The sequence below is a fragment of the Dreissena polymorpha genome, chromosome 11 (genome assembly GCF_020536995.1).
Source record: "Dreissena polymorpha isolate Duluth1 chromosome 11, UMN_Dpol_1.0, whole genome shotgun sequence".
NCBI classification, from domain to species: Eukaryota; Metazoa; Mollusca; class Bivalvia; order Myida; family Dreissenidae; genus Dreissena; species Dreissena polymorpha.
This window is the reverse complement of record NC_068365.1, coordinates 73,205,660-73,230,650: the sequence shown is the minus strand read 5'-3', so window position 1 is coordinate 73,230,650 and position 24,991 is coordinate 73,205,660. Positions and strand designations below refer to the sequence as shown.

The 24,991-nt window shown below is 35.1% G+C and overlaps 2 protein-coding genes across 2 annotated transcripts; one reads left to right on the top strand and one right to left on the bottom strand.

Annotated features, from left to right (window-relative positions):
* Window positions 1-1,350: 1,350 nt before the first annotated feature.
* Window positions 1,351-4,303, bottom strand: LOC127851318 (coiled-coil domain-containing protein 115-like). The gene is made up of 4 exons (XM_052385025.1): window positions 4,276-4,303; window positions 3,871-3,909; window positions 3,479-3,646; window positions 1,351-2,357 (listed from the first exon to the last, which is right to left on the bottom strand). The coding sequence occupies exons 3-4, from the start codon at window positions 3,607-3,609 to the stop codon at window positions 1,874-1,876; spliced, it is 615 nt and encodes a 204-aa protein (XP_052240985.1). The 5' UTR covers window positions 3,610-3,646; window positions 3,871-3,909; window positions 4,276-4,303; the 3' UTR covers window positions 1,351-1,873.
* Window positions 4,304-4,555: 252 nt separating this feature from the next.
* LOC127850479 (F-box only protein 42-like) lies at window positions 4,556-23,824 on the top strand. Its single transcript, XM_052383557.1, has 8 exons — window positions 4,556-4,822; window positions 12,635-12,871; window positions 13,173-13,276; window positions 14,434-14,600; window positions 16,456-16,552; window positions 17,429-17,491; window positions 20,174-20,290; window positions 22,949-23,824. Exons 1-8 carry the CDS (start codon window positions 4,672-4,674, stop codon window positions 23,735-23,737), a joined length of 1,725 nt encoding a protein of 574 aa, XP_052239517.1. The 5' UTR covers window positions 4,556-4,671; the 3' UTR covers window positions 23,738-23,824.
* The last annotated feature ends 1,167 nt before the right edge of the window (window positions 23,825-24,991 follow it).

Genomic DNA, 24,991 nt, shown 5'->3' with positions numbered 1-24,991 from the left:
ACATTGAATGGAAATGAAAAAAAAATCAAATTTTCAACCTTAAATTACACTTGAAATTATTTTGATGACTTTCTAAAACAAAACTGTTAATTTCATGTAATACGCGTGTTATATTATGTGAACGCGAAGACATAGCCATTGATTGCAAATATCAAGTTCAGTATAGTGCAGCAAATTAAGGGACATCAATGTTAAGGTTGGCAATTCTTCATAATGGATTATGCTTTCCAGTCACAAAACAATGTACAATTCATATAATAAATTTTGCATGAAATTATTATGCTTTAGTAACTAGTAGGTTCAATTTTTTTACTTATATAAATGACTATTAAATTGTTAACATTTAAGTCATAGTATGGATTACCCAAATACCTTTCAATAAACAATTCACTATTACACATATAATCAACTATTTTAAAGCTAAGTGGTCTATACACATTGTGAATTGAGTATACAAATACACTTTCTCAAATTATATACTATTATATACTATTTGGCATAATCCCTTTAATATTAAAAAAAATGTAAATTCTAAAAAAAAATATATTTATCAAACTATTAAAGGGGCTGAAAATCAAATATAAATAAATCAGTTAGTTTTTCCAAAGAAGGCAATTGGTCGGATGCAATTTTATTTACTTCAATACATTAAGAAAATTGAATAATGTCATAATCTTAATCTAATAATATAATTAGTTAATTAGCTTTGTTACTGTTTGGCATGCAGACATACAACTTTCAAACTTTTCCAAAAAGAAGTTTGTATGAGTATGTGTTCAATTATCTTGATAAAACAATTTTTACATGATTTCCTTAAGTATAAGAATCTTAGTAACAATTTGTTGTATATCATAGTTTGGCATGCAGACATATAGCTATACAGTCTTTCCAACAAGAAGTTTGCACCAGTATGTGTTTATTTATCTTTATCAAACATTATTTCCTTAGTTAAAGAATCTTCATTACAATTTATTGCATATTAATCAAATATGGATACAAGAAGCTTTGTATATTACATCTTAACAGTGACAAAAAAATAAATAACATACAGAGTAAAGAATATGTATACCAGTTGCAAACCTATATGAAATAATCTTTTATAAATGATACAGGTTCTGGGAAAACTGGGCTTAATGCATAAGCGCAAAATATTACACAGACTTATCACACTTTCCGCCTTTACTGGATTTTCGTTAAGAACAGAATGAAACAAAATATTCTGTAAAAGAGAAAAGTGCTGTCCCTGATAAGCCGGACTGCACAGGCTTACCCGAGATGACCCTTTACACATAGGCATTAACCCCATTTATTCCAGAATGGGGCTAAATTTTATGACAACAATAACAATGATGGCATTCAATATTTGTATTTTGCGTCATTTTAAGTAAAGAAAAGTATAAACAAAATTGTTATTAAGTATAGTCTCAATAATTTAAATCACTAAATACATATATTACATACACTCAAAAGCAAATTAACATCTAACCATAAAACCTTTATTAAAACAAAAAATGTATGAAGGACTTTTTTGTTATAAATAAATTCTTTGTGAAATTAAAAGCTATTCAGTTATTTAACTAAAGTTTGGACTTTTCATTAGTACATATATCAAAATACATTTTATTTGCATTTAGAACTTTGTCTATTATAGTGTAATTTTCTTGAAAAAGTACAAGGAACATAGCTAATCCACTTTCAGTTTGAAAGTAACAGTACTGGTATGCCCAAGATATACATGTACATGTAAGAAATCATGATAAATTTTATAACAACTTTATCATAACATTAGCCACTTAAGCTGTCAATATGGAAAAAAGTATGGTACAAACATAACACAAATACAGTGTATCTCTATAAAAAACATACAACTGCATTACTTCTCATTTTTCTTCAGATCTTTCTTCTGTGCCAACAAAGTTTCATACTTTGCTTGTAAAGTTTGAAGCCTCAGTTTCAAGTTTGCCACATTCACACCACTTTCAATAGTTTTCTTGAAGTCCTGTTGGCTCTGTCGTAAGGCAGGTGGCACCAAAACACCAAACCAATTCAGAGGGTCAACCACTTTCTTGTGATCTGATTTCTTTTGTTTTTCATTCAATTCAATGTCCTCAATATGTGAGCTTCCGTTGACATATCCTTCAACATTCTTTTTATTTGTTACTGTACGTTTTCTGATGCTTGATTCAAAGTTTGATTCTTGTCCTCCAAGGTTAATTTCACAAAATTGAGCTTCCAGGTCAGGGTTAGGTTTAAATGAGGTCAGCTGATTGTCATGGGAGACTTTTACCTTGACCGCAGCCACCATCTTGCTGTTATCACATTTGTCAATAGTAACTGCCTGTGTACCCATGCTGTATCTAAACAATCCAAGAGACAAAATGTGTTTTATTTTTATGCAACTAACTAAACATTTACAACAATAGATTTTCATCTAAGACAAATATATGAAGTCTTATGGATTACTGTCAGATATTATAAATTTTTCCTTCAGTTGTACAATTAAAAATATATACAAACACAAACAATATTCTTAAAACTTTCAAGATATAATTGTTGCTATTTTTTTATATAAATTAAACATAAAGCATTTAATAAGACAAAATTCAAAAGTTGTGAAATACTGTTACAAAATGTACAACTTTTAACAACCAAAATTAATCATCAGCTTTTCAAATAAACATTTTTTTTTCAACTTAAACAACATACACACATGGCTGAAGCAAGCTTAAAGAACAAGCAAATTTGTTGAATTGATATCCCAGGCCAATATGCTTCTGGACACAAAAGTGTTATATTTGACACTCTAAAAAGCATTTTTTCATGATACAAAGGGCCATAACTCCTATACTATCCAATGGTGTACAATGCCATTTGGCGTTCATCATCCTCTTATCCATATATATACTCATATCAAGTTTCAATGAAATCCGCCAAAGCACTTCCAAGATATGGCTTCGGACATAAAAAAGCATTTTTCCAAGATACAAAGGGCCATAACTCTGTTATTAACAGATGGTGTACAATGCCATTAGGCGTGCATCATCCTCTTATCCATATATATACTCATACCAAGTTTCATTGCCAAAGCACTTCCAAGATATGGCTCCAGACACAAAAGTGCCGGACGGATCGAAAGATGGACAACGCCAAAACAATATCCCTCCGCCTATGGCGGGGGATAACAATTAACTTATTCATACAGGCAACATGACAAACAAATCATAAACAAAATGATAAATCAAAAGGGCCATGCTCTGTGAAAAAGTGGTGAAATGCAGTGATGACACTTTCTGTCTAAACTGGATTTTTGCTAAGAAGAGACTTTTAGTAAACCAAAAATACCATTAAAGCCGAAAAAGTCATCCCTGATAAGCCTGTGCAGACTGCACAGGCTAATCTGGGACAACACTTAACACACATGCACTAAACCCCCTTTTCACAGGGCACTGTCCAAAAAGACTAGAGGAAAGTTCCAAACCTTGCTCTTGACATGTTCAATAATCCAGACTTCAGGGTTTCACCCAGCTTTTCTTGCTCCATGTAAAAGTCTGTAAGAGTTTGAAAAAACTCCAGCACAACTGTGTCCAATTCTTTACAAACATCATCCATGTTCAACAGCCGTCCTTCCTCAATTTGTGTTGGATTCCTAAATGAGACGCACAACATTAATGATTTCTTAAGGGTACACTTTCATAGTTTATTCAGTGGGTGACTGCAGACAGCCAGAAAGACAAATGTGTGCAGTATGTCCATTGCTGACCACTAACCATGTGATTAAAGTTTGCTATTAAGTGCAAATTACTAAACAGATGTTGTGAGTTATTAATTAAGGAAAGCATTTACTAAACTTCAAAAACAGATTGAATTTACCTCAAGATCAACCTATGGATGTTATCCTTTGCACGAACCCTGCAAAAACATGGCCATGTTTCAACACACTTTTCTTGTTGACATTTTTAGGGCACATTTTGGAACAGTGTCAATATTTATAAATTATTATAAACTGAGGTTACTCCACAAATGCAACTCTCAGCAACCATTTGGCTTATAAGGCAGCGAGTTGAACTAATGCAATAGTCTGTGCGTTTAACACTTGTAGATGTACTCAACATTTATATCCATGTTTTTATCTACTCGTGGAATGAGAACATCAATTATTAACATAAAGATGAATGACAACGCATGGTGTAGAACAATTAGAGAGCATATTTTGAATAGAATCGTTATAAAATCAAAGAAAAGAAACGGGAATGTAAAATTAAATTGCACACTTACCGCTGGTTTGTTTACGGAAGTGATGTCTTCCACATGATTAACACGTGACTTCCGTTAAGTTGTTTTTTCAAAACGTGATCTCAAAAGCCTTATTAAAATACTAAACTTTAGCTTAACGATAGATGTATTAAACTTCATTTCGACACACAAGTTAAATTTAGACCTAGATTAAGTGGTATTATTTTTATTTCTATTGAATTTTAATTATAGTACATGATTTTAACTTACTTAACATACTCTGGAAAGTCGATAATAGTTAAGGATAGGTTTTTGAAGTCAATGTTGTTTTCCAAGATGGCTGCCCCCATAATAATTGTAATTTTAAGAAAAAAATAACTTCTAATTCCAAAACGTTTGCTTTGCAAATCCCTTGATGACCCATATGCACTGATAAAAATGATGGAGACTCCCGTTGAAGCTCATAATGCCACGTCAATAAATGATCTGCCGGAGGAAGTGGTGGAATTCATTCTGATGAAATTGTCTCCATACAAGGACCTCAAGTCAGCAAATCTGGTTTGTTCACTATGGCACAGGCTCGTTTCAGGTACGTTTTGTTTGTTTGGCCTGAAAAGTTTTGCTCAAAGTAAGAATTATGGTGGCTGAAATTTATCGTATTTTGTTTGCGACTGATGGGGTTGCAAGAACAACAAATGAGACCTTTTTCCTTAATATGATTATAGGTGCTACCTAATTTACGGGCAAAAGCTTTTTAAGTTTTTTTGATAACCATGTATTATTATTAAATATATGGACATGATTGTGTTCAAAATATGATAATTGTTGCAATAATTTAGTAATGCATCCAAAAAAATCAATCTTAAAACGAGTTACATGTTCCAAGCTTGAAGATCTAGCATCTTATATATTTTTTTGTTTTCTAGCCACAGGAATTTATAGCTGGTTCGATGTCTGTGGTATAGTGGATGGGGTGTCTGCTAACTGGCTTAGTCACTGGGAGGTCTCTGTATTGATCCTTTAAGTGGGAGCATTCTTTAGATAACCCTAAAGACATACTATGGCGTACCATTTGGGTTGAAAGTCAAGAAGACCTACACGTTAAAAAGAGAAATGTACGTCGAAGTACAATAAGTACGTCGACATGAATATAAAATACACTTCCAAGTATATATTTGTACGACTAAGTACAATTTGAACTTTGAGATACATGTTTGTACTTCTACGTACACATTTTCTGAACAGCCAATCAAAACACTAGTCTCTTGAGCCGCTTTTCCTTCAGATTTATTCATAATAAATGTTTAAAACTTTAGTTGAGGACAAAATGAATAAAAATATCAGAATGTCAAAATAACGTCACATAGAAGTTTCAAGTATTTAATGCATTGAAATAGATTATATACAAATTTGAAGAAGATTCAATTGTTACCTTTTTAAAATTAAAATTGTTCAGCATATTGTGCGTCTGAAATGATCATGCGGGGCGGAGTATCACGACCGTCCAGCGCATTACTGTGTTGGAAATTCCCAACGGTAACCAGTTACCAAGCATTAATGGGATAAATAATGTATTATAAACTCCCCGTTGGTGGTATTTTGTGATAACCATAACTTGCATAAGTCAGAGGTTAATTCCGCCACGCCAGGTCAATAAATACGCACAATATCTATGAGTTATCGGTCGATAGTCGCATAATTTGGTATTAATTATAATAATAATAATGTTTCATAAATACGCACAATATCTATGAGTAAGCGGTCGATTGTGGCATAATTCGGTATAAATAATAATAATAATGTTCAATGTCAAAAATCTCTAAAAGCAACAGACGTAAGGTGTCTTCTGATTGGCTAACACTCAAGGGTCGGTGAAAATTGTACGTCGAAGTACATTTATCGATCTACTTAGTAGGTCTTGCAGACTTTCGACGTCATGGTACGTCATATAGACACTAAGTACTGGTCCTACTCAGGAAACAGTTTGTTTCATCAAATGTCTCAATTCAACTTGCCAGCTTGCTAAAGCAGTTGCATTTAGCATACAGTACACTGATTTAACATAATCAAAATCATGTGATGTGTCAAATCAATTTTGATTGACAAATTTGACAGGATTTTTGTTTAATCCAATAAGTTTTAGACTGTCAAATAACACACACTACGTATTGAAAGCCATACCTGGAGCTTTCGTCTGTATATCACTGACTTCATCAGAAGAATGATTTCTACTGTTGGGAAACGTTAACACCACTAATTGTCTTCTTATTTATTATCAATGTATAATTATGTGTAACAGCATAACAACATACTTGATTCGCAATTAAAATATTTAATAAATACAGGTATCTTGCAGGTTTCTAATTTTCTTTCGCAAACTATTGTTGAATAGTTTAAATTTTGTCGCCACTAAAAAACTAGCCATTTTGTAGCAATTCTAAAATCACAGTCTAAACTGCATACACTTAGCTCTATAGTTACAATATGAATGCAAATAGCCCGTATTACATGTACAGTAGAATTGCAATAACTCGAGCTGGCGATTTCTCAAAAACCGGCGATTACTTGAGCATTAAAGAAAGTCCCTAGCATTTTCCTTTAATGTCTATATAAAAATACCCGCGATAACTCAAACATGCGATTTTCGATAACTCAAGGTCGTGTGCCGGTCCCTGAAAGGCATTTCACACCTAATTAACTGGACGCTTTCTCGTCTGGTAGCTGCTAAAAATATTCGAGTTGTGAAAACAGGGCAATCAAGCAGACAAAAGACGCTCGATTAGGTGTGAAGTTAGTTGCAGTTTGAGAAACACTGCAAATTGGCCATCTTTGAGAAGCAGATCAAAGCTACACAGTTTTAATGATAATTAAATAATTACCAGCAATCAATAATTAAAGCGAAACGTCTTCTGCCATCAGTTCCGGGAAGCTTATGGGTTGCGACAATCTTCAATCCTTGACTTTGCGCAACAAAAGTCTGACTTATGTACATAAAATGCAAAGTGTGTAGTGATTATGTTGTTTTTAGTGTGTGTTTTTTTCATGCGCATGCACGTACCTTGTGTGCTTTTTTAAAATAATAATGCTATATGTACAGTGGATATTGATGAGATATTTTTTATTATATATATGTTTAGTGTGTATGTTGAAATAATTAAATGAATTTACGATCATCTTAATTGTTTGTTTATTATACTGTAACCTTAAGCGATTTTTACAAAGCCTTTTCTTTCTCTAGCATCGTCTTACATGTAAATAAAGCATTTGCGGTCAGAATTAAGCATTATCAACCGAGACAGTTAAAATAAATAATACCATGGATTACTCGAAACCTGCGATTACTCGAGCATTGATGTTGGTCCTGTGCTTCCTCGAGTTATCGCAGTTTTACGGTACATGTATTGGGATGAAAAGATAACATTGTCAACATGCCTACGCGGAAGAAACTTAAATGTCATCATTGTCAGATTGAAAGTAGAACTGGCTTACAGTACTGCCAACGCGAAACAAATATATTTCGCAATCCGCGGTGGCAAGGCGCAACGAGTTGATGTTGAGTCGGCCGTTGAAGCAGTGTCAGTATGCGGCCGCAAGTCGCATTTCACCGCGAAGCTTTGCATCTGTCCGCCGAGACATGCCAAGGCAAACCGAAATCCACAAAATGAAGCCGAGTCGATGCGCATCTTAAAATAAATATCTTTTAAAAATGATTAGTTAGTCAAAGAAATTTAAAAGAACAATTATAATAATATTTAAAATCATAATTAATTTAATTGCGCGGATTCAAAAAAGATAAACTAGTTAATAAAACAAGAGTTCCGCGGTCGGAGATGACCGCATTGAAGCCGGATTTTTGATTTAAATGACAGGAAAGTACCTTTCGTGTTTTTGTCAATGCAATACTTAAATTACTGAAATATTGTTCAAAGGTTAAAATGAAATGTAAGTACTTTTCAAGGCATGAGCAAACCTTGTGTTATGTTTTGAATGCATGCATATACATGAACAACAATAACATTTAAGGTCACTGTCAATTGAAAGACTTTAAAATGACCAGTTGTTCTCTTGACCAGTGGTCATCTGTTAGTCATGGCAAAGTCCATGTCCAAGCATACGAAAGTTAAAACAACTTTTAATTTTTAACATTCAAGGTCACAGTGACCTTGACCTTCAATGACCTTAAAATGACCAATTGTCATCTACTAGTGCTGGCAAACCTTCATGTCCAGTTTGAAGACTGTAAGTCCAAGCATAAGAAAGTTATACCATGAAATAAGAATTTTAACATTTTTACATTCAAGGTCACGGTGACCTTGACCTTAAAATGACCAGTGGTCATCTACTAGTTCTGGCCAACCTTCATATCAAGTTTGAAGACTCTAGGTCTAAGCATACCAAAGTATTAACAACTTTAACATATTTACATCCAAGGTCACAGTGACCTCGACCTTCAAATGAATGACCTTGAAATGACCAGTGGTCATCTAAGTGTGCTTGCAAACCTTTACGTCAAGTTTGAGATTCTAGGTCCAAGCATACCAAAGTTACAACAATTTTAACATTTTAACATTTAAGTTCACAGTGACCTTGACCTTCAAATGAATGACATTGAAATGAATGACCTTGAAATGACCAGTGGTCATCTAAGTGTGCTTGCAAACCTTTACGTCAAGTTTGAGATTCTAGGTCCAAGCATACCAAAGTTATAACAATTTTAACATTTTAACATTGAAGGTCACAGTGACCTTGACCTTCAAATGAATGACATTGAAATGAGCAGTGGTGATCTTCTAGTACTGGCCAACCTTTATGTCAAGTTTGAAGACTCTAGGTACAAGCATACCAAAGTTATAACATGGAATAAGAACTTTAACATTTTTACCTACCAAAGTTATAAGAACTTTAACATTTTTACATTCAAGGTCACAGTGACCTTGACCTTAGAATGAATGACCTTGAAATGACCAGTGGTCATCTAAGTGTGCTTGCAAACCTTCATGTCAAGTTTGAAGACTCTATGTCCAAGCATACCAAAGTTATAACAATTTTAACATTTTAACATTTAAGGTCACAGTGACCTTGACCTTCAAATGAATGACATTGAAATGACCAGTGGTCATCTTCTAGTACTGGCCAATCTTTATTTCAAGTTTGAAGACTCTAGGTACAAGCATACCAAAGTTATAACATGAAATAAGAACTTTAACATTTTTACATTCAAGGTCACAGTGACCTTGACCTTCAAATGAATGACCTTGAAATGTCCAGTGGTTACTTACTAGTTCTGGCCAACCTTCATGTCAAGTTTCAAGACTCTAGGTCCAAGCATACCAAAGTTATAACAACTTTAACATTTTTACATTCAAGGTCACAGTGACCTTGACCTTCAAATGAATGACCTTGAAATGTCCAGTGGTTACTTACTAGTTCTGGCCAACCTTCATGTCAAGTTTCAAGACTCTAGGTCCAAGCATACCAAAGTTATAACAACTTTAACATTTTTATATTGAAGGTCACAGTGACCTTCACCTTCAAATGAATGACCTTGAAATGACCAGTGGTCATCTGTTAATCCTGGCCAACCTTCATGTCAAGTTTGAAGACTCTAGGTCCAAGCATACCAAAGTTATACCATGAAATAAGAACTTTAACATTTTTACATTCAAGGTCACAGTGACCTTGACCTTCAAATGAATGACCTTGAAATGACCAGTGGTTACTAACTAGTTATGGCCAACCTTCATGTCAAGTTTCAAGACTCTAGGTCCAAGCATACCAAAGTTATAACAACTTTAACATTTTTTATATTGAAGGTCACAGTGACCTTGACCTTCAAATGAATGACCTTGAAATGACCAGTGGTCATCTGTTAATCCTGGCCAACCTTCATGTCAAGTTTGAAGACTCTAGGTCCAAGCATACCAAAGTTATACCATGAAATAAGAACTTTAACATTTTCGAGCACGCCGCCACCCCGCCCGCCCGCCCGCCCCCCCGCCCGCCCGACAACATCAATCTATAAGCCGAGATTTTTTCGAAAAAAATCCGGCTAAAAAGCATGCTATTGTTTTGTTTTTAGTGATTGCATTCCCGTTTCTAAAGAAATTGTTTTCATCGAATAGAAATAATTATTATTTAAAAAGAATGCAAATAAAAAAAATCGAATTTATAAAAACAAAAAACGATTATCACGGGCATGTATAAATAAAATTCCAATAATCATTTGCCATCGTCATTTTAGAATCGGCTAAAGTACTTTAAGTTACTTTGTGTGCGTTTATTGCGACGTATGATTATTGTCTTTATATTAAACTATCAACAAACATATTTGTTTTGGGTTTAATTTTTATGACAACATGTATTAGCTTATTAACAATGTCACGTCATTATCTTTTGGCACATACGAGTGGTCAAGACTCCAGCAGGCGGTGGATTGATAATTGCTTGTTGTTTTTGCTATTATATTTTAGCTGAGACAATTAGCAGTGTGAAGCCACATCAATAACCAACACTTAATTGTTGTTTTGTTAATTATCAGCTTATTATAACTATTGTTTGACTATGCGTATATAAAGTAGTTTCATTTTGTTTATATTATACAGTTGATATCGCTTATCATTTACCGATAATCTCGTGTATTCCAGTTTTAAAGCAAATTCCGGTAAATATTTACGATAAAAGTGCTCAAGACACACACACATTCTTAAGTACCGTATCAAATACATTTTGGCATTTGTTACTATTTAAAGATGTGATGAAATAACGTCCAATCGGGGCGTTTTTTTCCCCACTGAACACGCATAAATTAGCTGACGTGATGTACATGCTTTTATACAACACAAAATACACCCAAACTTTCCATGCGACGTTGTACATGTGTTCATAATTTTCGCGCGCTTTTTATAGAGACAAAGGATATTTTAGCACTGTTTATTTGACGCTAGAATTTGTTAATGTCACATAAGCATTAAAATTCGGAAGAGTGTTTTGGATTACAAATTTAATAAGGCTCATTTCAGAATCTAACGAAACATTAACATTGTGCGTAATTTATTCAACGATAACTTGTTAAAGCGCATTACGTGTCATATCGCTTATTAAAACGTGAAAATAATAAATATGAAAGTAGCGTAAATCAGGGTTTCTATGCTACACAAATGTACATGTAGGTGTATATCTTTTCACTTAATCCGCCGCATACGTATGCGGCGTATTTACTCCGCGAAAGTACGCGAGGTTAAAACAAACTCTGCGTCGCTGCGCAGATCGATGCCAAGTGCCTTGGCGATACACCACGTGAACACTCGACACGGCCGCCACGTACAAAATTTCTGGCCGTGGCGTAGCCGCGGATTTTGTTTGTTCCGCGTTGGCTGTACTGTAAAATGATTTTCACAGACATTCCCAAAAGTACTGGACAGTCTGAACTGACCAAAACTTTTAAAACAGGTCCGATTGAAAATCCTATCTTGGCCATCCAAATGTCCACTAAATAATTATTGAAAGTAGAACTGGCTTAAAATGGTTTTCACAGACATTCCCAAAAGTACTGGACCTGACCAAAGTTTTTAAAACAGGTCCGATTGAAAATCCTTATAATCTTGGCCATCCAAATGTCCACTAAATAATTAAAGAGCAAAAGTTTATTTACTTCATAGAATTTCATAGAAATATAATCTGAAAATAAGAGAGAGCTCAAATGAAATATGAGCTGTAAAATGTGTCGTAATTTTTTCAACATTCATGAAATGTAACTGCGACTGCGCATTAGATACTTCCTCATTAGAGAGTACAATGTAATATAAGTCAAACAATTTTTACAGTTAAACTGGTTTAACTGGATTGAGAAAAATCAGTGTCTTTACTAAAATTGGAAAACATTGATGTTGTTTTGCTAAGTTGCTAACAAATGCCTCATAATTGAGAATAAAAGTGATTCTAATATATGAGACGTGTTCTGAGAAAATGGGGCTTAATGCATGTGCGTAAAGTGTCATCCCAACACTTTCCGCTTTTATGGTTTTTTTTGTTTAAAGGAAGTCTCTTCAACATGAAAATTCAGTAAAGGCGGAAAGTGTCATCCCTGATTAGACTGTGCAGACTGCACAGGCTATTCTGGGACGACATTATACGCACATGCATTATGCCCAGTTTTCTCAGAACACGACTCATATTATCTAAGATTCAACTCATAGATCTGGATTGCAAAAAAAAAGATGAGATAAAGAAAACTTGTTTTTTGGAAGCATTTAATTTGAAAACTGTTGGTCCCACTTGGGAAAAAATACATACTTTTAACCATTGGGTATGGGGATGATTTCAAAACAAAAATCTCTAAGCAACTATGCATTGATGGTGTTTTAGCAATTAAAAATGTCACACACATATCTGAAATTTTCAGTTGTACAGAGGAAGTTGCAGGCCCACTATCAGCATTGTGTTATCACCTCCCGCCTCGCATGGTCAGTTGTCATGCCTGATGCTGGATGTAGAATTACTGAACGCTATTCTCACTGCTGCTGCTACTTTGACAAATGTCTCTACGTTTTTGGAGGGTGCACTGCCACGAATACAACATTAAATGACCTGTGGAGATTCGACCTTGCCTCCCGGGAATGGATTCGGCCCCTTGCAAGCGGTAAAAATTACTGAAAATCATGTTACTTAATTTGAAGAGACATCTTAACAGTTTTTGCAAAATTTACGAAAAATTGTCATCAACTTTAAAAACAATGCAAGCATTATATTAAAAGACACAGCCAAATAAAACTCCTTTCAAATATTTTTATGGATAATCATTTAAAACATCAGTAAAAGTGTAAATAATTTAATTGCCAATTATTATTTTGATTTTCATCTGCTAATTTAAATAATAATTAATTGAAAATCATCATACACAGACATGCACACATGCTTTAATGTCTGTTTGTATATTCCAGGTACATACCCATTCCCGAAGGCATGTGCAACTTTCGTCACGTACAAGGACAATCTGGTGCTGTTTGGAGGCTGGAGTCATCCCACACCCTTCCCTCTACATCAGGTTGAGATGGAATATTTAGTTTAAGTTAACCCTTTACCACTTAGATATGTATTTTAACGCATTTGAAGTCCCTTAGAAAGTTATTTTAATTTAAGACCTTTCTTCCTACAAAGTTACTAGATTCAAGTTTTTAAGGCTTCATCTCCAAACCTAAGTTACTGATGAGCAGCAAACAGCATAAAACTTGAACACTATGCAAGTTACTTGCAGGCTGTTTGGTTTTATGCTGTTTACACATAGCAATTTTAGCTTTGCTTCTATGCTTTGTATGATGCTAAGAGTACAAGTGATTGCAGACTTGCTCAAAAACAGAATTTGTATCATAAGTGACTAAAGTAACTTCAGTTTATTTTTAAGTGGATGAAGTCTCAAATAAAGATATATTATGAACTCGAATATTAAAACATCTGACTTGAAGCATTTCAAACAAATATTTGAGCCTTAGTGTGTACACTGACTCTAGATGAGATATACGCTCTGTGGTGTGTATAACAAATAACAAACTCAACAAAATGGGAAAGTGTCTTCCCTGATGACCTGATAAGCCTGTGCCGACTGCATTAACCCTTCAACACTTAGATATGTATTTTGAGGTATTTGTAGTCCCTTAGAAAGTTACATTTAATTAAATACCTTTCTAACTAAATTTAAGTTTGAAAGGCGTCATTTCCAACCCTTAGTAACTGATGAGCAGCAAATATCATAAAACCTGAACAGACTGCCAGTTACATGTACTTGCAGGCTGTTCTTGTTTTATGCTCATTGAAAAAGCCATTTTTAGTAGAAAACAAAAGGTATTGTCATACCCAGCTCGTCGTGTCGTGTCCGTCGTCGTGTCATCCACTGGCCACGTCTTGCTAAAACCTTAACATTTTGTCAAGGTTTTGAACATTGGCTCTAAAATCAAAGTGCTTCAACATACAACTTTGAAACTTCATATGTAGCTGAACCTTGATGAGTTATACATGCCATACCCATTTTTGGGTCACTAGGTCAAAGGTCAAGGTCACTGTGACCTCAAATTAAAAAAAAAAAATAGTCAAGCTTTCATGTAGCCGAGCGTGGCACCCGTTATGCTGTGCTCTTGTTAATTTGCTTTTTATGTGGGAAAGAGTTAAGCGGAGTTTATACAGAGCAAGGCTCATTGTTGTTTCTAGGCGGCAAGATTCTTCTCAGAGCTGCACATCTACAAGCCGTTGCTGAATCGCTGGACGCACGTGACCACCCTGTCACACCAGAGCCCTCAACCAGTGGCCGGTCACTCCGCATCTGTTGTCGGTGACATGATGGTGGTGTTTGGTGGGTCCCAGGTCCCTGGGGTGAGGTAAAAGCTGTATTTTTGTTCATCTCAGGCTTCTCCCCAGTGCAATTTAGCAGATAATTGCAGTCCACACAGGCTTATCAGGGACGACACTTTCTGCCTAAACTTGATTTTTGCAAAAAATAGACATTCTTTAAACAAATAATATTGTAAATCGGAAAGTGTCGTCCCTGATTAGCCTGTGCGGACTTAAAATGCCTATCTGGGATGACACTTTATGCACATGCATTAAACACCCTTTTTACGGAGCAAGGCCTAAATTAAAAGAAATCCTTCAGGTTCTTGTCATTTTATTTCTATTATTAAATGGTTATGTCTCTTTACATTTAATGTTATAAACAAGTTTACATGGTGTGATCTTCGATACATTAAAAAAAAGAAGGCCTAATAGGAATTGATTCCAATAAATTAGGATAATCTTGTGTAAAAATTATGGAGGGGATTGAATATTCGAATAATCAGCCGGATATTCAAATCCAAAATTTATATTCGAATAGTCATTTTTAAGCAAACATAAACAAAAATGTGTACCGGGTAAGTGCAAAGTTGCATTTTTTGTCCAGTGCAGACGACTTTTGTGTATCAGTAATTTTTGGATTGCAGCTGCAATTAATTAATGAGACGATGATTGGCACACATGTAGACATTGAGTACACACCGGTCTTACTGACCTGTGTACTAACGCGAAAGGAATTATGGGTAGCACTTCTTTTACGAGTGAAAAGTGAAAGCGAAAGAAGGTCAGGAAATTGTGCTTCTGACAATCGCTATCAGTCTTAATAGAGATTCAAAATCACATTTAAACATAATTTAAACATAATTAAATAACATTTCTTTAAACAACATTCTGTTTTAAACACACAATAAAAAACGATTTTTCTTTCATTATTAACATTTTCATTCCTACGCAGAACTACTTTGGCGGAAGCATAATTCCCCAAACCAGGGGAATGTGATGCGTCTAAATATAGAGGTGACAATAACGTAGTCACCATCTATGTATAGAATGCACATGTAGGAAGTTGCAGAAGGGTAGTGTCTTAATGATTTTATCTGGCAGTTTGCAAAGGTTTTAATACACTATTCTTAATATATCTACCATCTAAGATAATTGCTATGTTTCTCACAGTTCAGTGCTCTCAATTAAGACAATACAGGCACCCCGACTTTTATTTTAATTACTATATCTATGTTTTATATCCATATCAGAATTAAGTGAATCATATATAAACCAATTAATTTTGTTTGGAATAAGTATCAATTTATTTAGACTTGAGACCGTTTATTTCAAATTCGCTTTATGTTCTAGAAACATTTACAGTTTAAAGTCAAAGTAAAAAGTAAAATCGATTCACAATGCAACCTTCTCCTGCTCTGAATTAATTAACGCACTCAAGTGGCACAGCGAAATGCATGAGACTTATGGTAATATGTATACCGGAAATATCTTGTATCTTTTGAAAATTAAAAGAATTAAGTGAAAAATTAAGAATATAACAATAATCATTTTCAGAAATGATTACTCTATCACTTTTATAAGAGCCACATTTAACGTTATTTACAGTGTTATTTGTGCCCAATAGGAACAGCACTTTACTTCGGACGTTGGTAATTTCAGACATTTTAATATAACGTTTAAATCGATTATTCTAATATTGTTTTCAGCATTTATTCTCATCCCTAGTAACAATTTAAACAAAAATAACCCAACAGCAAGGAACATTGTTTTCAGTGTCATTTCAATGTCTAATAACATTGCAATGTTTTATGAGTTTGTTAAATTGTTAAGCAACAGAAGCATACATATTCCTTTAGGTCTTGAACATTGTGTAGCACTAAAGACACATTTGCATTATAGGACAAATGAACTGTGGCTGTTTGATTTCTTGGTGAATGAATGGAGGCAGCCAAAAACAAGGGGAAAGAAACCTGAAGCTAGATATGGCCAGGCACAGGTAGGATTTGTTTCCCTTGAATTTGTTTTACAACTGATGACTTATTCCATATTTCATTATCATGATGAAGATGATTATAATAAATTAATGCAGATTGTGGCATTGGTGCTGTCAAGTTAGATGATGATGAAGATGCAAATGATGACACAATTGTAAAAATCCATGTTTGGTTTATTGTTTTGATGGATAATTACTTTTCATTTAAATGACTAACCGTTTTCTTACTAATAAAATAGCTCTAAAAGGATAAAAAGCTATACTTAGCATTGACAAATAACAAATTTTTCAGCTAAAAATAACACATAAATCTTTTATAAGATAGTATTAGTGTCACTGTGGGAAAACATGGTTAAACCTCTCCCACTCAGAAGCATAGTGAAAATGTGCAAACAGCATAAAACCAGAACCGTCTGCGAGTTACCCACAGTCTGTTCAGGTTTAATTCTGTTTGCTGCTCGTCCTAAGGGTTTGAAATAAAGCCTTTGAAACTTGAATCTAGTAACAAAAGTCTTTTGTCAAATTCAACTTTCTCAGGGACTACAAGAATATAAAATACGTATCTATGTGGTAAAGGTTTAAATACTTATTTAAGTGGTAAATGTTTAATGGATGTGCGTTAAGTGTCCTTCCAGACAGGTCAGGTCAGTGCGGTCACCAGAAGCTAATCAGGGAGGACACTTTCTATTTCTATACAATCTTTAAAGGAGGTCTCGTATGAAAGGAAAATCCACAGAATGCGGAAAGTGTCGTCCCTGATTAGCCTTTTCTGAATTCACAGGCTTATCTGGGATCACACTACGCACATGCATTTAGCTTAGCTTTTCAAGAATGAGGCACACATATTTGCGATCAGCAGCATTTCTGTATGTGTTTTAGATCACACTAGATGACTCCCACATTCTTGTGCTGGGAGGAAAGGGAGGGGGGAGTCCACAGGTGGTATGTATCTTTGATGTTTAATGCGTTTTTGTGTTTCAGTAATGTATTGTGTTGGGGGGATAGATAATTCTTTTTGTAGTATAATAAAAATTAATATTTTAAACTTTGTTACTTGACCTTTCCACTGAAAAATACATGCAGACTTATTAATATCGTGAGTATCTTCAAAATAACAAGCAATTTTAAGCTTGAATTTTGACTTTCCATTGAATAGTAGACCAGTCCGCACAGTCTAATCAAGGGCAGCATTTTCAGCTTTTCTGGTAGTTGTCCCCTACCGGTTTCACCGGAGGGGACTTATGGTTTGCACTCCCTCTGTCAGTCTGTCCATCAGTCCGTCCGTCCGTACGTCACACTTTTCTGGATCCTGCGATAACTTTAAAAGTTCTTATCATTTTTGCATGAAACTTTAAACATGGAAAGATGGCAATATGGACATTATGCACGTCATTTCATTTTGTTTCTACGTCTAAAATTCTGGTTTCTATGGCAACACATGCTCTAGAAATACTGCTGCAAATGGTGGTTTTCTGGATCCTGCAATAACTTTAAAAGTTCTGAATATTTTTTCATTAAACTTGGAACATGGATAAATGACAATATGGACATTATGCATGTCATTTAATTTTGTTCCTACGTCAAAAATTGTGGTTGCTATGGCAACCAAAAAAAATAAAATCTGAAAATGGTGGAAATTTCTGACAATGGTGGAGCCGGTAGGGGACCATATTGCTTGACAATAGCCTTGTTTAGTTTAAAGGAAGTATCTCTTTAGTAAAAATCTAGTATAAGCAGAAAGTGCTGTCCCTGATTAGCCTGTGGGGGCTGCAAATACTTGATGCAATGCATTTAACCCAGTTTTCCCTGCTCAAGTCTCATAAAATTACTTCAGTAACCATATTCAGCAAAAATCTTCCTTATTAAGTACCAGACAACAGATATTTCTTAATTGGGGAAAAAAGTACACATTTCCCCATTGCTGTAAAAAAATCCAAAATGAAGGTTTCAATTTTTTATGTATTTTTGCTCGACTATTATACGGTATATGAAATATATTTACCGTGTGCGTGAGCGTTTGAATGTTAAAGTTTGCGTACAACCTCAAATATTTTCTATTTCCCTTTACATATTGCTTTCATATTTTGCATACTTCTTTACCAACATGACCCCAATCTATAAACAAGAGAAAACAACTGTAACAAGCATTTTGTAAGAATAACAGCCCTTTTCCCACTTAGAATATGCATATTATTGATAAATCAACGTTAAAGTTTGCGTACCACCTCAAATATTTTTTATGTACCTTGTAATATTGCTTTTATATTTTGCATACTTCTTTACCAACATAACCCTAATCTATAAACAAGAGCAGGCAACTGTATCAAACATTTTGTAAGAATTATGTTCCCTTTTTATGATTACAAAATGGAACATTTGGTTAAGTTTTGTGTTTTGGTCCATTTTACTCCTAAAGTATCATAGCTATTGCTTTCAGACTTGGAAAACTCGCTTATTATCATAAGGGGACTGTACAGGGCAAGTTGCATAACTCTGGTTGGCATTTTAATGGAATTATGGCCCTTGTTTGTCTTTGAATATTTTGTTACATTTTGTGATTACATCGACTTTACTTCTAAAGTATCAAGGCTGTTGCTTTCAAACTTCAAATTTTTTCTTACTATCATGAGGGTACTGTACCTGGCAAGTTAAATTTGACCTTGACCTTTGAATGACCAACCCCCCCACATTATACTCCCCTTTCCACCCCCACACCCCAACCCCCCCCCCCCCCCCCCCAACCAAAAACACATTTTTTTTTAAATGGTAAAAAAGCCAAAATTATTTATTATGCCCCCCTTCGGAGAAGAGGGGTTTTATTGTTTTGCACATGTTGGTCTGTCCGTCCATCGGTCGGTCCGTCCTCCAAATGGTTTCCTGGATGATAACTCAAGAACGCTTAGGCCTAGGATCATGAAACTTCATAGGTACATTGATGGTGACTGGTAGATGACTCCTATTGATTTTTAGGTCACTAGGTCAAAGGTCACGTTCAAGGTTATGTTTGGGGGGGCATATGTCTCTGACCGCGGAACACTTGTTTATTTTATTTTTGAAGGACCGTCGAACCATTCAACCCAAGCTATAATTGCTATCAAACTTGAAATAAAATGTAATTTGTTAGTTTTATGTCTTTACAAATTTTCTATACATTGTGGAAAATATACCTGAACTCAGAATTGTCTATAAAGTACAACTTCTTTGAAACATAAGCGATCAATATGTTTTAATTATGGTCCTCTTCCACTTAGAATATGACTATATTACCTTGACCTTATTGAATATGAACAATTTTCTCATGATGGCTGTGGTTATACTGTCAAGCACTTGAATAGTCTAGCGCGCTGTCTTCTGACAGCTCTTGTTTAATAAATGCAGCATTTAGTGAATTTCCCTATATAGCTCTATGGCCAATATTGACAACTTTATAACACGTAGTTATCAAGTTGTTATCAATTAAAAAGTGTTTGTTAGCAAAAAAAACAACTCCTATTTCCCAATCTAAAGATAACACACATTTTCCCAATTACAAGATTTTTCCCACTAAAATTATTCCTTATTGGGCTGCTAAGGTATTTTTCCCAATTGGGCAAACAAAATCACTGATAATTCCGTGGTCTCCAGGTTTACAAAGACTGCTGGCTACTGACTCTGGGTGTTGAGGACTGGACCTGGGAGGAGATTGAAGTTCTTAATGATGACAGTGCCCCGGCCCAGCTGTGGTGTCATGCGGCATGCAAGGTGAATGAGTCTCCCACTTGGAAAACGGGACTTTTGGGTGTGCAAAAAGTGGCATCCCAGATTAGCCTTTGCAGTCTGAACAACCTTATCATTTTCCGATTTTATTGAATATTTATTTAAGTAAGTCTCTTCTAACTTAACCCTTTGCATGCTGGGAAATTTGTCGTCTGCTAGAATGTAGTCTGCTGAATTTCTTAAATTTGCATTTTCTTCGATTTTATTTCAAAGAATACTATCAAAATAGCAAACAGTTTGGATCCTGATGAGAGGCCACGTTCTGTGGCGTCTCATCTGGATCCAAACTGTTTGCAAAGGCCTTCAAAATTCGGCTCCAGCACTGAAAGGGTTAAAATCCAGTCAGAGCCAAAAGTGTCATCACTGACTAGCAGAATGCACAGGCTAATCTGGGATAACATTTTAGGCACTTGCAATAAGTCTGGTTTCGACAAAGAGCGTTAAAAAACGTGGTCTTGATTATACATTTAAGAAAGAGTGGGATTAAATATTTTATTGTAAGTTGCAGCAATTAGTAACACTTATTAATTTGGATGCTAAATAAACAAAAAAATTTACCCGTATGCAACAGTCTTTATTTATTATTTATGAATGTTTTTTTTCGTATCATGCTGCCTGCAGTGTTAAAACATTGTTCAAATGCTTATACTGTGGTCCCATCCTGTATATATGGGAAGTAAGTGCTTATTATCGTCCCCTACCGGTGAAACCGTAGGGGACCTATGGTTTGGGCTCTGTCGGTCTGTCTGTCGGTCTGTCCGTCACACTTTTCTGGATCCTGCGATAACTTGCAAAGTTCTGTATATTTTTTTTATGAAACTTGAAACATGGACAGATGGCAGAATGGAGATTATGCACGTCAATTCATTTTGTTCCTATGTCAAGAATTCTGGTTGCTCGTGGCAACAAATATAAAAAAATATAAAAAATACTGACAACGGTGGAGTTTCACCAGTAGGGGACCATATTGCTTGGCAATCTCTTGTTATTTCTGCGTTGTAAGTCTTAAAACCCAAAGTGATTAAATAAGCCTCTTGTGTATTTACAAATTTTAAATAGATTTATACATTTTTGTTAAAAATGTCATTAGCTCATCTATTTTTTGAAAAAAAATTATGAGCTATTGTCATCACCTTGGCGTCGGCGTCGGCATTGGCATCCGGTTAAGTTTTGCGTTTAGGTCCACTTTTCTCAGAAAGTATCAATGCTATCGCATTCATACTTGGTACACTTACTTACTATCATGAGGGGACTGGGCAGGCAAAGTTAGATAACTCTGTCGTGCATTTTGACAGAATTATGTGCCCTTTTTATACTTTGAAAATTGAAAATTTTGGTCAAGTTTTGTGTTTAGGTCCATTTTATTCCTTAAGTGTCAAAGCTATTGCTTTCATACTTGCAACACTTACTAACTATCATACGGGGACTGTGCAGGCAAAGTTATGTAACTCTGACTGGCATTTTGACAGACTGATGTGCCCTTTTTATACTTAGAAAATTGAAAATTTGGTTAAGTTTTGTGTTTAGGTCCACTTTATTCCTACAGTATCAAAGCTATTGCTTTCATACTTGCAACACTTATTAACTATCATAAGGGGACTGTGCAGGCAAAGTAATGTAACTCTGACTGGCATTTGGACAGAATTATGGGCCCTTTATACTTAGAAAATTGAAAATTTGGTTAAGTTTTGTGTTTTGGTCCACTTTACCCCTAAAGTTAGTATCAATAGATATTGCTTTTATACTTGGAACACTCGCAAACTATCATAAGGGTACAGTAAAAGGACAAGTGGCATAACTCTGGTTGTCGTTTTTACGGAATTATGGCCCTTTTTTGACTTAGTAACTTTGAATACATGGTTAAATTTTGTGTTTTGACCCATTTTACTTCTAAAGTATCAAGGCTATTGCTTTCAGCCTTCAAATACTTTCATGCTATCATGAGGTTACTGTACCTGGCAAGTTGAATTTTACTTTGACCTTTGAATGACCTTGACTCTCATGGTCAAATTATTAAATTTTGCTAAAATTGCCATAACTTCTTTATTTATGATTAGATTTGATTGATACTTTGACAAAACTACTCTTACCTGACATACCACAATAGACTCCACCCAAACCATCCCCCGTGCCCTCCCCCCCCTCCCACCCCCCATCCCCCCGAATCACCCCCATATTTTTTTTTTTTTTTTTTTTTTTAAGATCATCTCACAAATGGCCACCACATCCTCACACTATACCCCCCCCCCTCCAATTTTTTTTTGAAACGGTTAAAAAACACAAATATTTATTTTTATTATTTTATTTTTGAAAAACCATCCAACCATCGCACCCAAGAATCCCCTCCCCCCCCACCCCCCCCACCCCGGATTTTTTTTTTTTTTTTGCATTTTTGTTTTCGCATTTTTGGAAGATAATGTAATAAATGTCCACACCCCCACACTATACACCCCTCTTCACTACACCCCTCCCTCCTTTGTGATTGAAATTGAGAGTCCCTTCACCTTTAAAAAGAAAATAGGTGAGCGGTCTGCACCCGCAAGGCGGTGCTCTTGTTAAAATAATGTTCTCTAGTGAATAAATAGTTTGGGCAGTTTCAATATTTTAGTGCCTATAATTTTGTTGAACATGTATCTCTTGCAGGCATCAGACAATTTTATAGTGAGTCTGTGTCGACCAGCCAAAGTCCCGGAGTCCCTGACTAAGTCTCAACAGAGTCCCAAAGTGACTGTACGGCACTCCAAAACCTGGATCCCACCAAGAGAAGATCAGCTGAGGTCTTCAGCCAATGAACTGCCAGGAACCAGCAGTGAGGAACACATGGACCAATCAGGAGCTGAGGGCAGCTCAAGTGACTTTAAGCCGGCCAATGGCAGTGAGCCTTTTGAAAATTCAAATCAAATGGACCAATCAGTGGAAAATCCAAGTTTATCCAGTAATGTTGTAGAACCAAGAGGCAGTGTTGAGGGAACTGTGAATCCGAGGCCTGGATTACCAAGTGTTCGGCCTAATGCCATGAAAAATAGACAGAAACAATTGGAGGCTTTGTTAAAGTATGAGAAAAAATTCAGACATTCAGAAAACTCTGGACCGTCTCCCCAAGACTCGGTACCAAAAGTTTCCCATAGTGTTCATGTTCCCAAACCCAAGAAGGTCTCATTTAACCCAGCGTCACTAATGGTGCTACATGTGTTGGATATTTCTCATGTGCTGGAATCGAAAACTGTGTCTTGGCAAGAGCTTAAGTTTGACAACATGGAAGGAGCACCGGAAGAGACATTGTTCTACACGCTGGTCGAAGGCCGCGGCGAGGTATTGATGTTTGGAGGAATTGAGAGAGATATTCAGTCATTGCAGAGGGGTTATGGAATAAAATCCCATACTGTTAACAGCACCTTGCATATTTTAAAGCCTGTCCAAGATCTGATGTAAAAATCAACATTTGGCAGTGTGCAATGTTTGTGATAAGGGCATTTATGAGCTTTTCAAATAAGATTTCATTAAAAAACACTGAGGCATTTTCTTTGTCTTTCAATTTTTTTGAAAATATTTACATTGTAATAAAACACATGAAAAATTCTCATTAAAGCATAACATACTTATCAAGACCAATAATCAGTGGCTATAACTAGCCATTGTGTTGGTGCTTCCAATATCCATACATTGATACATTTGTAAACTAACCAACTTGGAAAATGGTTTACCAGTACAAGTGTTTGTAATGCCTTCACACAAATTTAGAACAATTATCGGAAAAGGCCTACTATTTTGCACGAGTCATTTGTTCAATATTCATATGTGTACCAAGGTTTAATAATAACATAACTGCCAGTGACCAATATAAGCAGGTATAGGTAGAGTGTAATTATGTATGTTACAAATAATGTTAAATTGTGATTCCAGTCACCTCTCTGAGAAGGTTGTAATAACCTTTCCCACTCAGAAGCAAAGTGAAAATGGCTATGTGGAAACAGCATAAATCCAGAACAGCCTCTGCATCAGTATCTTAGGGTTTGAAATGAAGCCTTTAAATTTAGTAAGACTGGTATTTAATTACATGTAACTTTCTAAGGGACTATAAATACGTAAAAATAAGTATCTAAGTCGTAAAGGGGTAATTACACAAATATCAAATCTGTTTGATATTAAATAATAAAACAGATAAATAAACATGTTCATGGATTGTGTAACTACACTTATCTGCACGCAAGCTATTAAAAGTTTCTATAAACCTTTTACAATATTCACGGATTATTTTGAAGAATACTATTTATTTCTAGAATTTTATTTGCCAATTTAATTCTGTTGGTATCATGTCACTTTTTAGGACTATTTGATTGCGTACTCAGCTGTAGTTGTATTGATGGTCCTCTCCCGTCTTAAAGGGTTCAATGTATTTTTTTAATTCAATGTGCGTCTTGAATCTCAATGCAGTATCAAGAAAACTCAATCAGCATTTTAATTTCAATGTGCTAATTGAACACGTTTTTAAAATTGAATCTGCTTTTTGAAAGAGTGCTAAAAATCTACTTCTTGAAATTAAATTAGCTCTTTGAAAAAGTGTTTGGTATTCAACCTTACTGGTGCGAGCACTAGAACTAGATTTTAATCATGGACTCTAGATGACACGATGCAAAACGGGATCGTATCGGCAAATATATTGTCGAAACTGAGTCACGTGACCGT

Bases quoted from the DNA above. Each gene is read 5' to 3' on its own strand.
- LOC127851318 (XM_052385025.1), bottom strand. From the start codon at position 3,609: ATGGATGATGTTTGTAAAGAATTGGACACAGTTGTGCTGGAGTTTTTT. The intron at 2,358-3,478 runs GTTTGGAACTTT...TGGATTGTTTAG, and splicing joins TTGAACATGTCAAGAGCAAG to ATACAGCATGGGTACACAGG.
- LOC127850479 (XM_052383557.1), top strand. From the start codon at position 4,672: ATGATGGAGACTCCCGTTGAAGCTCATAATGCCACGTCAATAAATGAT. The intron at 17,492-20,173 runs GTATGTATCTTT...CGTGGTCTCCAG, and splicing joins GAGGGGGGAGTCCACAGGTG to GTTTACAAAGACTGCTGGCT. The intron at 20,291-22,948 runs GTGAATGAGTCT...TATCTCTTGCAG, and splicing joins GGTGTCATGCGGCATGCAAG to GCATCAGACAATTTTATAGT.